Raw genomic sequence first — 17,709 nt, 5'->3', positions numbered from 1 at the left:
CCCCATTATAAAGTGCTTTGAACACATTCGCAGTCCCTAAACCTCTGTGGCCAAGTCACAGGTGGAAGGTGAAACCCCTTAGTAGCTTTTTGTTCTTCCTCCCTTCCTCAGCGGTACAAGGTGGGACATTTGTAGACTGGATTGCCACAGCCATAAGTGTTTCCCTTGTGCGAGGAGATGGGATTTAAGAGAATTGTGCAATATAGTTTACATTAGCCGCTTCTCTACATGGTCAGCCATTGCTTAGGCTCTCTTTCTTGAACTTTTTGTAGGCTGAAAGGCTTGGAGCAAGTCACCAAGGCCACTATGCTCGGTCACCTTCTCCCAGTGTTACTGACGTCCCTGATGCACCCCAATCTGCAGACACTGACCATGGCCGATGCCCTGATGCCTCAGCTTGTGCAGCTGGTGCTGTACACCAGCCAGGTGGGACCCTCAGTGCCTTGCAGGCCTGCTGTCTGCTAGCCCGCTTCACAATAAACATGACCGTGCTTTTCAGAAACCAAGAAGAACATCATGCCCTAAAAACAAATTCAAGGGTTAAGGGAATACATTTTATTTGCTTCTTTGACTAAATTACTGTTATAGTCTTTTAGCATATTGTAGTCTTTTAACATTGCTTATCAGCTGTAGAAGTGCTAATCTAGCTGGGGATTTAGCTCAGTGGCACAGTGCCTGCCTGGCATGCATGAGGTCCCGAATTTGATTTCCTGTCCCCCCCATAAATGCTAATCTACGTGCTACTAAGACCTCCATCATACTTAGTCTCCTGGGGCACCAGCCTAGAGTAACTAACAGAAATGATATGTTTCTTCCTCACATTAAGTAGTGCTGTGGTGTGATCTCAGTAGCAAAGCATTTCTTACTCAAAGAGTATAGCCTGGGATTGTAAAAACATGATTTGGCATCTGTAGTCCAGGTGATCTGCCAGTGAGCTCTTTAAGGTGGCTGATGGTTTTGTATTTCAGACGGCTTTGTTGCTTAAAACCCAGTGTCCCATTTTTGCTGAGGTGGGCTGTTCCCCGTGTGGCGCCTCTGAGCAGAAGTGCAGGCTGTTCCCTGATGAAAGGTAACTGGCGCTGCTTCCTTGCCTGGTCTTCTGTGAAGCCTTGTTCTCCTTTGGTGATGATAGTTTTTAGCAGGGATTGTCCAATTGGGAAAAGACTTCAGGGTCAAACTTGTACAGATAACTGTAGAATCACTTTAGGTTTCTAGCAAGAGGTTAAAATCAATTTCCCTGTGAAGTAAGAGATTAGTTCAAAATTGACCGGAAATTCTCAAACACTAGTGGTGGGGTTGCAAAATATTAAGACTTCAGCAAACAGTATGGGAGAGTTTTCATGGTTTTGATCTTGTTTTGTTGGTTTTTTGTTTTGTTTTATGAGGCAGGGTCTCACTATGTAGTTTGAACTGTCAGACTGGCCTTGAACTTATTATGTAGCCTAAGCGGGCCTCAAACTCGCTGCAATCCTCCTGTCTCAGCCTCTTGAGTACTGGGATTACAGGCATGTACTACCATGCCTGGTTTGGTTGTTGTTTTTAAATAGACAGGTTCTCACTGTGTTGCCTATACTGGGTTTAAGATCCAGGGCTCAAGTGACCCTCCTTCCTCAGCCTCTCGAGTAGCTGGTACTATTGGCATGTACTACCACTCCTGGCTGGCAAGTTTTTTAAAAGTTATATATACAAATCACATGGCCCACTTGTTCTTCTAGGTATTCACATAAGAGAAAAGCAAACATAAGTCTTTACAAAGATGAGGCATGAAGTTTCATAATAGTTTTAGTTAGAATAGCCCCAAACTGGAAACGACCTAAATACCCATTAATTGGTGAATGGATAAATTGTCCATACAGCGCGCTCTTCCTCAGCAGTAAAAAGGCGTGAATGGTTGGTATACACAGTAATGTGTGTGAATCGTGAATCCCAGAATACTTAATGCTGGGAGACTCCAGATCACCCACGTCACATACTGTGTGATTCCATATATATCAAACTCTGGAAAATACAAACTTACCAGCAACAGACAAGAAATAAGTGGTTGCCTCAGGGAAGGAGTGGAGGAATTAGAAAGAAGGAAGCTACATGGTGGTTTACAAGTGTTGTCCAGAGCTTACCAAGTTTAACTATGTGTGATTTATTACAGATCTATGTTTCATTAAAACTATACTTTTAAAAAATTGATCGTAAAGGATTTGAGTTTCTCAAAAGCAGCATGCTTTCCAATTGAGCTTCTCATAGTTTTGGAAACTTCTATCTGTGCTGTCCAGCACCATCAGCCAGGTTACTGAGCCCTTGCAAGATGGACAGTGCAACCAAGAAACGGAATTTTACCTTTAATCTAATTTAAACTCAATCTAAATAGCCACATGTGACTAGCAGCTATGTATGGATTAATGGGTTAATATTATCACTTAGTTATTACAGACTGATCAGGCCTGCAATCTCCCAAATGAGTGGACGGTGAAGGCTTAAATAGAAGAGTCAAGTGGTATAATTTTAGAGCCCCAGGAGGTTCAAAACCCACCCTCTAAGAGAATTTGAGATTCTCTGGGGGCTGAGACAAAGACCTTCTCTGGGCAGCCTGTATTTATTTGTATTTATTTAGTTATCAAACAGAGGAGGGGGATACTGAAGAAAGCACAGGAATCTGAGCAGGACCAGGGACTTCTCCAGATAATACATTTGTTAATTTAGGAGAGCTATGTTATCTCCAGGAAGGCCTTCACCACAAGAGTGAGATGCCTGCAGCTTCAGTCTTTATCTAGTTAATTGGGGTTGGAGCCAGGTGTCCTCGGCTCTGGCTTTGTCTTGTCCTTTGAGGCATCTTGGCATCACAGGCCACTACAGGCCTCAGCCAAGACCAGTAACTCATAGAGGTTCACTTCCTATGAGTCTGCTGTCCATCTCCAGACAAGGGGCCTAGCCCTTGGACAGACTCACAAGTAAACATGAAAAGCCAATTGGTTAATTTTAAATCCTGATCAGAGCCACTTCATAGTGGTCTCCATCTTTGGACAGCAGAGCTTTGCAGAAAATTCCAATGGAGCCAAATTTAGGTTTTCCGGAATTTGTATTCCACAGTTTAAAGCTCTGGGAAATCCTTCACAGTTCAATTATAATAGATGAGCTTTTAAAGGCACTTTTAAAGGAAAAATTATAGTGAAAGGCAGCTATGTAGACTTGAGGAGTTTTCAGCAATTAGCATCCTGAAATCAAAAAGAAATTGTGTAGAGCTGGGATTATGGCTCAGTGGCAGAGAGCTTGACTTGCATATACAAGGCTATAGGTTTAATCCCCAGCACCACCAGAAATTGCATAGGGCACTGTTAAACCTGTGGGATCTGCAAAGTGGCTGATCATAAAAATCATTTATGGTTTTCTTTATTTTTTGTTTTTGCTTTTGAGAGGGTCTCACTCTGTAGTTTGGGCTTCTCTTGAACTCACTGTGTAGCCCAGGCTGGCCTTGAACTCACAGTGATCCTCCTGCCTCAGCTTCTAGAGTACTAGAATTATAGGTGTGTGCCACCACGCCTGACTTTTTTTTTTTTTTTTTAATTTCCTGAGTAACTTTAATGAGAATGAGATCTTTTCTTATATAGCATTTGGGCTTCTCCCTTGAAAAAAGAGGGCTAAAATGCAAATATAGTACTTGAAGTAAAAGGAGAAAAACAAAAATATAGCTAGGTGTGGTGGTGCAGCCCTGTAATCCCAACACTTGAGAGGTTGAGGTAGGAGGATCACCACCAGTCTGAGGCCAGCCTGAGCTACATAGTGTATTCAAGGCCAGCTTGAACTGTATAGCAAGACCCTCTGTCAAAAAAAAAAAAAAAAAAACAACAAAAAACAAAAAACAACAATACTCTTAAATTTGTATGTAGTCTGTATATTACTATATAAGCAAGATAGTGCTTAATGCCAATAATGAAAAAAGAACTCAAATGTAGGAATTTTTTTCTATTTGAAGAATAACAATATAGCATTTATTGAGTGCTTGTTATGCTTAGCATTGTTCTAAGCACTTAAAATTTTTTTATTAGTACATGGTTGTGGTATGTAATGGATACATTCATTGTGAGTAGTTGTACATGTACACAGGAAGTTTTTGAATATTTCTCATTGATACTAAGTATTTAAAAGCCATAGTGTTACCACGTTGCATGCTATGGACAATTTGAATGGTTTCTTGTTGTGTTCTACTGTATTTCTATTTTGTTTTTCTTTGCCTTGCTGCTAAGCTAAACCACTTTCTCTGGCTTTAGAATGCTGGAAGAAAAGGAAGAGCCAGGCTTTCTCACTGGCTTAAAGATACCTGCCCCGTGGGCCGCTGGGAAGACTGTGGAAACAGTACACCCTGTCAGAGACAACTATAAATTCAAAGAAACTGTCCATATCCCAGGAGCTCGCTGCCTGTATCTGAGATTTGATAGCAGATGCTCCTCACAGTATGACTACGACAAAGTAAGCAAGAATGAGTTATTATTGCTGCTATCTCTAGTAAGCTGATTTCTTAGGTGCTTCTTATTTTCCTTTGCTGCTGGTCACCATTCCTGACTTATTTCTGTCTGCTGATGTTTCTAAGGAGGACTTTCCTAAAACAGTGCCCCAAAGGATAGTGACTGAGAGAGCAAAAGCACCACTACCTCTGCAGTCTAAAATGATGTTCTGATGACATATTGAAAGTGTCCCTTTGTAAGCCTTTAAAAGCTTAGATCTGAGTAAAAGGAAATTTCCCTTTTACTTTGCTGACTTCCTGCTTTCCCTCTGTGCTTGTAATTCCTGTAGATGAGTGATGGCCAGCCATTCATCTTGAAAGGTCTTACTGCCCATTTCTTGGGGCTTCTCATGTATCTTTTGGGAGAAAGTGGCCTTTTAGAAGGGTTTAAGATATGCTAGGATCTGGCTAATATGTACTTATATATTTCTTTTTCTTTGCCATTACCTCAGAGTAGTTTCCAACCTGGTGGCTGAACAATGATAAAGAAAAGGAAGCACAGCTGGTCATAGTGGCACATGCCTGTAATTCTAGCATTTGGGAGGCTGAGGCAGGAGGATCACTGTGAGTTCCAGGTCAGCCGGGGCTATATAGCAAGACCCTGTCTCAAAAACAAAACAAACAAAACCAAATAGGAAGCATTTTAGAAGCTGAATTGTAAATCATCATGTTAAATTTATGAGGAAAGATTAATGGCATTGGGATATGTAACATGAGAAGGAGGAACCTGGGGATTATCTGATAGCTCTGTACGCGATGAATAGCACTGTACATCCTCTCTTTATGTAGCTTGTTAGCTCTGAGTCATCTCTGTCCCCTGTGGACTTGAGTAAGGGCAAATGGTTTTAAATCTCATCAGGGGAAGTTTTTAGGGTAAAAATAAAGAACTTCTTAACTAAACCAGCCATGAGGTGGTGAAATTGTAGAATCTTCTTCCCCATTGTCTTTGATGATAGTCAAGAGTCCCAGATGTCTGGAGGATTAAGACTTGTCCCCTCAGTTCATCATAGCTGAAGACAGGAAATCTAGAAGATGGTCTTTCGTGGGCCTTTAAAAATGCATTCCTTGGGGCTGGGGATTTAGCTCAGCGGCAAAAGCGCCTGCCTGGCAAGCGCAAGGTCGTGAGTTCGGTTCCCGGTACCGGAGAAAAACCAAAAAAAAAAAAAAAATGCATTCCTTAAGGGGTTGGGGATTTAGCTCAGCGGCGCAGTGCCTGCCTGGCAAACGCGAGGTCGTGAGTTTGATTCCCGGTACCAGGAAAAAAACAAACAAATAAAAAAAAATCCCCCAAAAATGCACTCCTTGGACCTGGGATATAGCTCAGTGGCACAGCACCTGCCTGGCAAGTGCAAGGTCCTGAGTTTGATTCTCGATACCAAAAAAAAAGCATTCCTCAGCATCAGTCTGTCCTGCTTCATGGCTTACAGCACTAGCTGCCCCATTCCCTAGGTTCAAGTGGAGTGACTACGTAAAGTAAGGGGAAGAAGTTGCCCTTTTAGTTGGTGCAGTTTTGTTTCTCCTTTAAATAATTTCCATCTTCTGATATGTGCTAACTTACACCTGCAGTAGACATTAGTGGTAATGATAAAGAGCAGAGAGGTTCACTGCATGGATAAAAGTGCATTTATTTTTCCAGTGATCCCTGGCTGGTGTCAGCAAAAGGTCAAAAAGGGTAAGAAATCATGAAACACTAAGCATCTAGGACCGGGGACACAGCGTTTAGATGCAAACTTAGATGCAGTGTGAGGCGGTCAGAGCATACTAGAGGAGATAGGGCTTGGTATTTACAGAAGCCAGAACTTTGTTTTTCCTTTGAAGTATTTCAATGCCAAGTGAGCTACCAATGTTTCTCCTCTGTATTAGAAACTCAGTTGACGGGATACAAGTGTGTAGCCTTTATGGAAGAAAAGTATTGATACATGAAAACTGACCCAAGAAGGAGCAGCCCCCTTTCTTGCCCAAATGTGTGTTTTTTTATGCCATTAAGCGATATTCTAAATATATATGGCTTATTTTCAATTTGTTGCATTTTTATAAATCTGTATTTATTCACTGAATTTTTTTTGGTGCATTTATTTTGTTGTTGTGTTGGATATAGCCATCTTTCCATCTGTATTTGCTTAATTTATTAATTTTGGGGAGGTCTTAAGGGGTCAGACTCTACTATTAATGAGTTATATGTTATTGATTAGTATTAACTGTTTGAAAAATGTGTGTACATATCTAGGTATAACTATTTTAATGTGAGGTCCTCAAGCCAATTAAAGCCTGATAATATGAAAAGTATATTTCTTATTTTAATCATTGTTATTTCTCTGTGGCTGTCCTGTAAATACCAACAGCTGATTGCCTCCAAACTAGTATCAATTGTACTTAAGAAAATCAAGAAATATTAGTTAGATTATAATGATACCAGTGCCTGGTTATATATGTATTTTTAAACCAATATTTTTTGCAGCCTTTTTATTTGTAGATGTTGTTTTTGTTTTTCTTTTACAGTCTAACAGTCTATTTTCTGTTTTGAAGTTGGTGATATACGCGGGGCCTAACACAAACAGTAGGAAGGTTGCTGAATATGGAGGCAACACTCTGGGATATGGCAGCCGTAGTGTCTTAGGAACTGGCTGGCCGAAGGACTTGGTGAAGGTATGGTATCCAGTCGCGATCACTTTCTAGAACAGAAAAGTGAACTTACATTCCTCGTGGCGCTGTGTACTGTACTCACCATAATCCCAGAGAACACAGGCCACGGGGCTTTTATTGAAGTGAAGCCACTTACTGGCCTGTCTGTTCAGAATGACCTCTTCCATTCAGAATGGCACTGCCTTCACTCATAGGACATCAGACCCATGTCCACTCGAGAGTCGGGCTTTCTTCCACAGGTCATTCTGGATGGAGGAGCTGCTAGTTCTTCCAGCTCACTCCTTCTCTAGACTCCTTGATGACAGCCTAAACCCGCAGGCCATTGCTGTTTAAGTGCTGAGTTACTGTTTCCAAAGGAATTTGGGCCTTTGGAGACAATTAATGACCCATTCCCAAACTGATACAATTAGGGCTGCTTTGTGATCTGGGCCCTCTAATTACTTGCTAGTATCTGCGGAGGAAATGAAAATGAGCTCAATTGCCCGTCAGACCTAAAAATGGCTCCCAAATCGGCTTCCTGGGCCTTAATTTAACATATGTCACTCACTTTCTGTAATTCAGCCATGGATAGCTAGTTACCTCCAGATATAGTCGGAATGGGTCCAAGTCTGAATCATCATTCTCTTACCTGTTCTCTGATTCGCTGCAGTTTGTTACGTACTCATGGAGCTGGTTTGGAAACGCTAGAGGTCTGGCACAGTGCTCTTCAGGTGTGCTGGGCATTTGCCTGTTGACACAAGTGACATGGGAAGAGCTAGGGGAGGGCAGAAAGAGTAGAGGGATGAGACATTTATTAGAAATTATGCTTAAGATTTGATTAATCTTTACTTGGGTGCTGGTGTCGGGCAATTGAGCCCCTTTCACAGATGCCTCAGTCCAAAGGCTATCTAGCTAGGAGGGACCAAAAGGTTAGTGTCTTAAGTGAGAGGGGATGGAATGTGAATCAAAAAGCAAGTAAAAAAAGGAGTGAGACATTGCTATGAGCCTTTTGAAAGTACATCTCTAAAATTCATTGCTCTTTCAGAAGTTGCATGTCTTGTTTTTAAAGTGCATTTTCCCCCCTTAAATTTAAGGTGGAAGGAGATACAGTCACCTTCTCCTTTGAAATGAGAAGTGGCCGTGAACACAACACTCCTGATAAAGCTATGTGGGGCTTTGCTTGCACAGTTCGCGCTCAGGTACTTGCATATAACCACTGCTGTGGGCAAAATGTACTTTTTACTCTGTGCCTTGGTTACATACATCATATTTGCCTTGTAAACAGGGCAGAATATGAGCCACTCTTTCTTCCATCTCTTCTATCTGGCAGTAGTAAACTACTTACAGTTAATAGTGGTTTTATGGCATAAAGTGAGCTGTGGCCTAAAATCAGTTTAGCTGCATAGGAATAATCCATTATTAGGGACTCTGTCTTCCAGGCTTGGAGAAGTGACCTGACTTCAGCATCTACCTATAGGGCAAAGAAGATTCAAACACTCAATAGAAGTAAGCAAGAGTCCTGTCTCAAAAAACAAAAATAAAAAGCACTTGAGAGCCAGGCACGGTGGTACACTTGGGAAGGCTGGGGCAGAAGAATGCCATGAATTCAAGGCCAGCCTGGGCTACATAGTGAGACCCTATCTCCTAGAAGAAGGAAAAAAAAAAAAAAAAAGAAGAAGAAGAGGAAGAAAGAAACAATGAATTCTGGGTTTTAAGAGTAGTAGGAATTCTGCTAGCCCCTCTAAATGCTGGATTTTAGAAAGGTATTTTAGACTTAGAGGCTGCTTAAGGTTCGCCAAGCTATAGAGTGGGAATCTGTCCTAGCTCCATAGGGATCTTCATTTTGTCCTCTGATAAAGAATAATGGCTGGTACGCAGAGGGCACTTAACTATTTCTTGAATAAATTCGGTGTAGACATTGACAGTATCATATTTTGAGTACAGAATAGAGGCAGCAAAAAGAAGCAGTGATTTGTAGTTGGAGAGGCTCAGCAGAGAGGAAGCTACCCAAAGAGTCCAGGCTTCTTGCATGTGATTCCTGCTGTTTCTAACACAGAATCTGACCAGCTATTCTCTCTCCAGAATTTGTGTTGGGACCTCACTCAGTGGTCATTCCAGTGCCACCACCTACTCATGATGTTGGGTGCTGTACCTGTGTCCCATAGCAAAGGCACAGTGCTGCTGTGCAAGCCTCATGGTGGGCACAGTGCAGTGTGGTGTGGCACAGGTGGCAGCCCTCTGCCAGGGTCCGCTGACCAGTGTGGTTTGCCCCTGTCTGCATTGTAGGAGTCCTCGGAGGACGTCTCAGGAGGCCTGCCCTTTCTGGTAGACCTGGCTTTAGGTCTGTCTGTGTTAGCTTGTTCCATGTTAAGAATCCTGTACAATGGACCAGAAATTACCAAAGAAGAAGAAACCTGTCAGGAGCTATTGCGGTCCAAACTTTTACAAAGGTAACAAAAAGGTTCAAATTGACTTTGTTTTGTGCACAAAGAAGAAAGGACTTTCTGTGGAAAACTACTGTTGGTACATTTCCAAGCTAACTGTGCCCACTGCCTGATCATCTCACCGGTGTCATTGGAGCTGAGAAATAAGATGAAAATGACACCATAGTGCTTTTTGACCCTTAATTTACATTTCTGAACTGCATAAGCTTTCCTCCAACCCAAATATTGTACAGTGAAATTGAAGGGTCCCCAAACGGATTGGTAGTTTGTGATAAGCAAGTATGTAACAAAATGTTTTTCATGGAGTCCAGGCAGTAGGTATGCAGATATTAATCATGTAATTCTTTCCACTTCTGTGTATGTTAAAAAGTTTTCATACTAAAACATTGAGATAGATTCCCAAAGCATACAATATGTTCTTACATGTTCATTTTTCTTTAACTTCTGGAAAAAGGTGTAATGAATACATACTGGGAACACATCACATGATCCTTCGTAATGTTTGTTGTACTGGCAAACAACAAGTACCTTTCCAGTAATCTTCATTTTTATTTTTATTAATTCATGTTTGCGGTACATAATGGTTACATTTATCATGGGGAGCTGGTACGTGTTGATAACACCTCTGTGAGGGAGTGAAGAGCCTTTTTTCTGTCTGTCCAGGTGCCAGTGGCAGGTGGAGGCCAATGGTGTCATCTCTCCTGCACTTACTCCGAGTCCCTCTCCGCTGCCTCTGACCATAGAGGAAGACAGAGAGTTCACCTACCCCTCAGACGTGCTTGTGCCTCCTGTTGGAAACTATTTCGACCTGCCCCGGATCAGGCTGCCTCCAGGGATCATGATAAAGCTCAGGGAAATTTCTGGGCGTGCTAGACCTCAATTTAGACCAAGCATAAAGTATGTAGCTAACATTTTACTTTTCCCAGTGAGAAAAGTTGTTTAGACAATGAAGAGCTGTATTTGTTCTTGTGACCTAGCAAGTGACCCTCTCCTAGAAAGTTCAGTGGTAGGCTTACTTGGTGCTGGGGTCCCCGCCTGTGAAAGGCCATGCGTTTGATTCCTAGCACTGCAAAAAATTAAATTAAAATTTTATATTTAATGAATGAGAACCAAATGCTCTGGAGAGCCCATCAGGTAGCATTTCAGCTTGTGGTTTCCAAAGTGTGATTCTCCAATCACCAGCATTAGTACACCTGGGACCTGGTTAGAGCTTGCGTCCTATATATTTCACACCTATGGTATCAGGAACTGTGAGGATGGGACCCAGTTAGCTGGGTCTTCACAAGTATCCTGTGTGGTTCGGATACGTGCTAAAGTTTGACAGGGTCTTGGTTTTTCTCAGGTAGTTTGACCTTCTACTAATACTCAGCCTGTACTTTGATTCCAGAGTGTAGAGACATGTCTTTATTTTTGATTCCTATAGAAATAGCAAATATTAAGTCTTGTAGCATACAAATGTGTTTGTAATATTCTTGTTTAAAGTCTGTTCTATAGGCCTTTGTCCTGCCTTCTCAGACAAGATTGGCCAATTTAGAGAGAAAAATTTAGAGAGTAGATAGAATTTTAGATGAAGGAAATACAGAGTGCTAGGGATATAGGTCAGTGGCACAAGCACCTGCCTGGCGAGTGATTCTTGATACAAAAAAAGGACAGAAAACACCATTATTCTCAGTCAAACATCTATACACACTAAGTGCCATAAGCCTTAATACTATATGAATTAATTCATAGATAAATAGTGCTGAAGATCTTTTTTGGCCTTAGACCTATTCCAGCCCTGATAGGACTCTCGCTCAAAATACACAAATCATACTAAATACTAAATGAAATATCTTTAACTTTGGTGTTCAGCTTTACCAAGCCAGTGTTAGTTTTATCAGTTAACACACTAACTTGTTGGGCAACATAGAACACCTGTAGTGATACCTTAATGTTCATATCTCTTACTCTATTGTAATAAATGAGGCGTGGTAAATGTTTAATATATAAATTAAAGCCTGCATTCTTCAACCTGTAGAATATAGTTCAGGTAAGTTCAGAGCAAGACATATGTCTAACTAGTTTCCACTGTAATCATAGAGAAGTGATTCAGCCAGATGTGATGGAAGAAATGGTGGTATCCTGTGTTATTAAGCACTTGAACTTGGTGGATGCACTGCAGTCCCTAATAAATTTCCAGTATCAAGAAGAACATGCTGAGGAGTATGACTTGTTGTGTAAAATTATGGGCGAGACCTTTAAGAAACTCAATGCCATGGAGAGACAGCTGCAGGTAATTGAAAGCTAAAACATTGACATTTATCTTGTAACTGCCGCAAACAGTCTCTCTCCTAGAAAGTTAAAGAAGTTTAACGCATAATGTAAATGTTTCTAACTACTGTTACAAAATAAATTTCTGAAAATATGGGTTTTAGGGGCTGGGGATTTAGCTCAGCGGCAAAAGCGCCTGCCTGGCAAGCGCAAGGTCGTGAGTTCGGTTCCCGGTACCGGAGAAAAACCAAAAAAAAAAAAAAGAAAATATGGGTTGTTATTGCTTTCATTTTGTCTGTGTTTACCCACGGTTTTATCTTCATGTCTCCCTCAGAGTGTTGCAGAACTGGAACAGAAGTGGCAGAGTGAGGTTGAGGATGCCATGCAGGGAAAACTGGAAAACAACATGCCTTTCTTCTATGATTACCATTTCAATGAGGTGAGTAAAGCGTATGATTCCCCACCGGGGCATTGCCACTTAGAAAGCAAAGGTCCACGGCGTGTGCATGCTGTGTGTGCGCATGATGTCACTTCCTGAAACCAACATGGCGATATCCAAGTAATTGTTTTTTTAAACTTTCATTAACAGTCTAAAGATATTATAATTGTTCTTAAGTTTTGCTTTCAAGCCTTGATATGGGAAAAAAAAAAGGCAGAAATATAAACCTCAAAGAAATCCCCTGAAAGTAGCCCATGCCATTTTAAATAATTGAAATATCAAATAACTTAGAAATGTGCTTAAAGCATAGAAGTGTGGACCAAATGGGTGGTGTTTGTTTCCTGACATTTTCTATTCCCTTTAACAAATGTACAGTAAAGCTTGGTTGTTGCGCATCCTGTATACCATCTTTTCTTGATTTTTCCTTCTTTAGAACAAAATGAAAGAACTAGAACTTCTGTGTTCAATGAAGGAAGTCTCCTTTGATGGAAATGATCTTGAAAACATGGTCCTATCACTGAGGTTAGTGATGTTAATCATTGATAAGGCAAATAAATCACCCTAATGCTAAAAACACATTGTGAAAGGTCTTGATAGATTTTTTTTAATGTTGTAGAGTCATCAGATCTTTTAGAGTTAGAATGCATAAGCTGGCAGTTTTGATTTGAACCTTCAAAGGATAGCATAGGCATCTGAAACAGAAAAAGGGATTAGGAGCAGCCAGAGTTTGTAACTCTGCTCCCCTAGAGTGGCTGCGGCAGGTAAGCAATATTTATTAGGTTACTTTTGCTTAATTTTCCCTCTGTCTTTTCCTGTCCTTTGCTATTTTAAAAAATTTGTTTTTGGTAGGCTGTAGAACGCTTCAATACGTATCAGTCTTTTTTTATAGGGAGAAGTTCCTACAAGAGGTGAATTCTCTTATTCAGAAACCCTCACACCCACTGGCTAAAACAAAAACACTAGTGAAGAGTCTTATGAACCGAGCAGAGCTGCTGCTGCATGTGACCATTGCAGCCCAGTCGGGCCTCACCAGGAGCATCTCAGGGACCCCAGCAGAGACACCAGGTACTGCTCCAATAGCCCTTCAAGGCTTCTCATGTGACTCTGTTCATAAAGTAAGAATTAGCTCCTTTTCATTACTATTTTTTGTGGTAGTGGGTGTTGAACTCAGGGCCTTTGCACTTACTTCCTGAGGGTCCCTTCTTCCTTAAAACATTTTTTTTAAGTTTTAAATTTTTTTATTTTGAGACAGTGTCTTGGTAAATTTCCCATCCTAGGTTCAAATTTGTGATCTTCCTGTCTCAGCCTCTGGAAGTGCTGGGTTACAGGTGGCACCCCCACACCAAAGGGCTCTTGATCTCAGCAATGATGAAACAGTAATATCTGAGAGACAGGGCTGGAGATACAGCTCAGTGGCATAAGCGCCTGCCTGGCAAGTGCAAGGTCCTGAGTTCGATTGCCAGTACCCAAAAAAAAAAAAATTGATGAAGAGACAGCAACATTTTCAAAGATTACATATGAGTTTTACATTTATACTAACTCTGTTCAGACAGGTACAAAATGACTTTTCCACTTTCTCAATTTTTTTTCTTCCTTTTTCTGTTGCTAGTTTTTTTGCTGTTTTGTTTTTGAGACAGGATCTCACTATGTAGTTCAGACGGGCCTTGAACTCAGTGATCCTCCTTCCTCACCCTCTGAGTGCTATAATTACAAGTGTGGACCATGCCTGGCATCAATGTTTTTTTCCTAGCTGACCTTTACTTTCATTCTGTCTTCTATTTAAGTATCCTTTTTTATAAAACAACTATTCTCCTTGATATGGTTAAGGAGTATGAGGTATGATTGAAAAATACAGTGAATGTTTAAAAAATTATTACAGTAAAAGACACATTGTCATTAACCTTTCTCACTTTGAACACACTTACCCCATCATGTTTGCTGCTTTCTGAAACTGTTGTGAAAGTTCTGTTTGATGTATTTCTTTATGCTCTCGTGGCTGCCTAAAAGTTCTGAACGCATTGAAAATTTTGACTTGGGGAAGAGCCAGCAGTGGCACAATGCCAGGCCTGCTGAATAGTGTGGATGAGGACACACCATAATGTTTTTATGAGCCTACCGTTATCATATGACACCTGGCAGCCACATTCACCATATTTTTGATCACTCCTTGTGAAGACACCCATGAAAGATGACTTCCAGTAGTGTCTCAGAAAGTGGCAACAATGAGATGGAGGGAGTGAAAAAGGAAACAAGAGAAGGAAAGTAAAAAAGAACTAAGATTTGAGATATATACATATATATATATATCACAATGATTATAATCATTATGTACTGCAAACATGTACTAATAAAAATTTAAAAATTTATGGAAATACAAAAGAAAAAATTAAAAAAAGAGGAGCAAAAACATGGGTTAATTGTGTTTGAAGGAGAGTATGTTTTGTTTTGGTTTTGGTTTTTTGGGTTTTTGAGACAGGGTCTCACTAGGTAGCTCAGGCTGGTCTTGAACTCTTAGTGATTCCCCTGCCTCAGCCTCCTGAGTGCTGGAATTATAGGTGTGCTCCACCAAACCCTGCTAAGGGAGAGAGTATCTTAAGGATTAATGGCAATATGTCTTTCACTGTAATATATTTTTAAAATCTAAACATTCACTGTGTATTTTTGTTACCCTGTATATATCTAATAGGAAGGGCCAGTCACATTCTAGCTCAAGTGTTGTACTTACTCCCTCCAGTAATAACCAAAATGGAATTCTCACCAACTGGCAAGAAGGAAGCTAAATACATACAAAATTGAGGGGAGCCAGAAGCCATTTCTGAAATAAAAATATATCTGGGTTTATTTGAATTAAAAATTTTGTGCTTCCTGCTGAGCGTGGTGGTGTACACCTGTGATCCCAGCACTTGGGAGGAGGCTGAGGCAGGAGGATCGCTGTGAGTTGAAAGCCAGCCTGGGCTACATAGTGAGTTCAAGGCCAACCTGAACTTCATAGTGAGACCCTGTCTCAAAAAAAAAAAAAAAAAAATTGTGCTTCTAGAAATTATTTTCTGTGTCCTCTCTTGTTTTTTAGAGTGTTTATGTTGAAATGAACATTGATAGCTGTAAAATTTTCAGCTTTTCTTTGGGAAACTAAGTTTAATAAAAAGATTGTAATTGTTCAAGCTAAAGTAATTTTTAACCTAATATTTTGGTTTAAAAAAACTGAAATAGCTAGGTGTGGTTGCACCTGCCTACTGTCCCAGCACTTGGAAGCTAAGGTAAGAGGATCATGAGTTCAAGGCCAGCCTAGACTGTATAGCATGCTCCAGGCCAGCCTAGACCACATAATTAAATTAAACCTGTCTTTAAATTTTAAAATTATCGTAAAACTCATCAGTGTGCTGTCGTAGCTAGATGAGTACCTGAACTCCATTAGAAAGCAAAGATAACCAGCCTGGGCTACGAAGTGAGCTCAAGGCCAGCCTGAACTGCATAGCAAGACCCTGTCTCAAAACAAAAAACAAAGATAAACTCTCCTTGGTAGTTCTGTGTTACATTTAATTATTTCAGTAACTCCTTACAAATTGGATAGCAGAAATGTTAACCTTTTTATTGCTTTGTATTCCAGCTTGTAAATCAGCTTCTGAAACAAAGGTGATATCTCATGCTGTCCGACAGCCTGTTTTTCTTCGCAGCATGTCGGCTCCTTCTGACCTGGAAATGATTGGTAATGAAGATTTGGAATTTACTAGAGCAAATCAGAGGTAAATGGCTAATGGCCAGGATTGGATTCCCGCGTCCAGCTGAATGCATTCCTCAAAACAAACTCTTTTATTTTCCCTGTAGGCGTCGTCATGTGACCAGCCACCGCAGCAGCTCCTTTACACTCCTGCAGTCACTGGCCATTGAGGACAGCAGGGACAAGCCCACCTACAGCGTCCTGCTGGGGCAACTGTTTGCTTTCATTGGCACCAACCCTGACCAAGCTGTACGTGACACTGTGCAGACTGCAGATGGATGGCATCTGATAGCAGGGAGGGTCTTGTGACAGTGAGCAGGAGTCAGCAGCTTCCTTCCCCCTGCATTGCAGGTGTCCAGCAGCAGCTTTCTTTTGGCTGCACAGACAAGGTGGCGGCGGGGAAACACTCGCAAGCAGGCCCTGGTGCACATGCGGGAATTACTGACGGCCGCTGTGCGAGTCGGAGGAGTGACGCATCTTGTGGGGCCCGTGACAATGGTCCTTCAGGGAGGACCCAGGTCAGTTGTTTCCTGTAGTTCACGCTGTCGTCTCTAGATTGGGCAAAAGCCATTCCACAGATTATTCTTGGGGCCACATAGCAGTGTGGTATTTGCTGTGTTTTCCCTAAAATACTTTGTTTTTATATGTAAATATGGTATGTAATTTTACAAAAATTGCAATATATATGGCAGTATAAAAGTTTCTTAACCTAGCTTTCTTTTCTAAATTTCACCCTGTTCCCTGTTCCTTGAGAGTTTATTGTACCAATCATAAGTGAATAAGCAGCTATTTAATTCTCTTTGTACATATAACTTTATTAAAAGCTCTGAGCCACCTGTGGTGGTGCACACTTATAATCCCAGCACCTGGGAGGCAGAGGCAGGAGAATCTCTGCAAGTTTGAGGCCAACCTGAGCTAGTGAGACCTTGTCTCAAAAAAAAAAAAGAAAAGAAAAAAGCCCTGGAAAAGCCAGGCACAGTGGCATAGCGTATAAAACCATCTACCAGGAGGTTGAAACCAGAGAACCATGACTTCAAGGCAATTGAGCAAGACCTTAACGCAAAAAGAGCTGGAGAGGTGGCTCCATGGTAGAGCACTTGCCTAGCATGGGTGAGGCTCAATCCCCAGTGCCACCATTGAAAAAGAAATGGTTCTGAAAAATTCTGCAGTAGAGAACTCTGTTTCCCTAAGGCAGGATTGCCGAGGGTTTTCTTGAGTGTGCACCATCATGTTTGAGGCACACCTAGAAACCTGCCCAGTGGTCTCCTGTGGTCTTATAGGTTATGAAACATTAAGCCTGATGGTCTCCAAGATCCCTTCAGTACAAATTCATCTAGAAGCTCTGGGTTCTCTGAAGAAGTCTTCTGCCCTAGTTACAGTCGTTCTTGACATTTCAGCACAGTTGCGCCTTGGTTTGTTCCACAGGATTGAAGAACTTACCTGCGGAGGGATGGTGGAGCAGGTCCAGGAAGCCTTTGGGGAAACCATGACCTCTGTCGTGTCTCTGTGTGCTCGTTATCCAATCGCTTGTGCAAATAGCATCGGACTCTTGTGTACCATACCTTATACCAGGTAAACCCGTTATCATATGTAACTTATACAACAGTAGAGATGGCTACAACTTTCTAAATGTAAAAGTATTTTTTTTGTTGTTAAAGTTTTTTTTTTTTTTTTTTGGTTTTTCTCCAGTACCGGGAACCGAACTCACGACCTTGCACTTGCCAGGCAGGCGCTTTGCCAC

The 17,709-nt window shown here is 41.2% G+C and overlaps 1 protein-coding gene across 8 annotated transcripts in view; it reads left to right on the top strand.

The window, feature by feature from the left end:
- The window catches only part of Hectd4 (HECT domain containing E3 ubiquitin protein ligase 4), a 133,876-nt gene that overhangs the window by 46,345 nt on the left and 69,822 nt on the right, over positions 1-17,709 (top strand). For 5 of the 8 annotated variants that reach the window (XM_005403195.2, XM_005403191.2, XM_013503686.1 and 2 more), the window contains exons 18-32: positions 273-426; positions 969-1,069; positions 4,263-4,461; positions 6,995-7,141; positions 8,212-8,316; positions 9,404-9,567; positions 10,225-10,458; positions 11,641-11,833; positions 12,146-12,250; positions 12,684-12,772; positions 13,140-13,315; positions 15,858-15,993; positions 16,076-16,217; positions 16,320-16,486; positions 17,394-17,540. In XM_005403195.2, coding sequence (XP_005403252.1) covers positions 273-426; positions 969-1,069; positions 4,263-4,461; positions 6,995-7,141; positions 8,212-8,316; positions 9,404-9,567; positions 10,225-10,458; positions 11,641-11,833; positions 12,146-12,250; positions 12,684-12,772; positions 13,140-13,315; positions 15,858-15,993; positions 16,076-16,217; positions 16,320-16,486; positions 17,394-17,540 — 2,259 coding nt within the window. The remainder of the gene's footprint in view (positions 1-272; positions 427-968; positions 1,070-4,262; positions 4,462-6,994; positions 7,142-8,211; positions 8,317-9,403; positions 9,568-10,224; positions 10,459-11,640; positions 11,834-12,145; positions 12,251-12,683; positions 12,773-13,139; positions 13,316-15,857; positions 15,994-16,075; positions 16,218-16,319; positions 16,487-17,393; positions 17,541-17,709) is intronic. The other 3 variants (XM_013503689.1, XM_013503687.1, XM_005403193.2) reach the window with 1 other exon arrangement.

This window comes from Chinchilla lanigera, unplaced genomic scaffold (genome assembly GCF_000276665.1).
Source record: "Chinchilla lanigera isolate Chin_1 unplaced genomic scaffold, ChiLan1.0 scaffold00081, whole genome shotgun sequence".
Classification (NCBI taxonomy): domain Eukaryota; kingdom Metazoa; phylum Chordata; class Mammalia; order Rodentia; family Chinchillidae; genus Chinchilla; species Chinchilla lanigera.
This window is presented reverse-complemented; position numbering and strand designations above follow the sequence as displayed.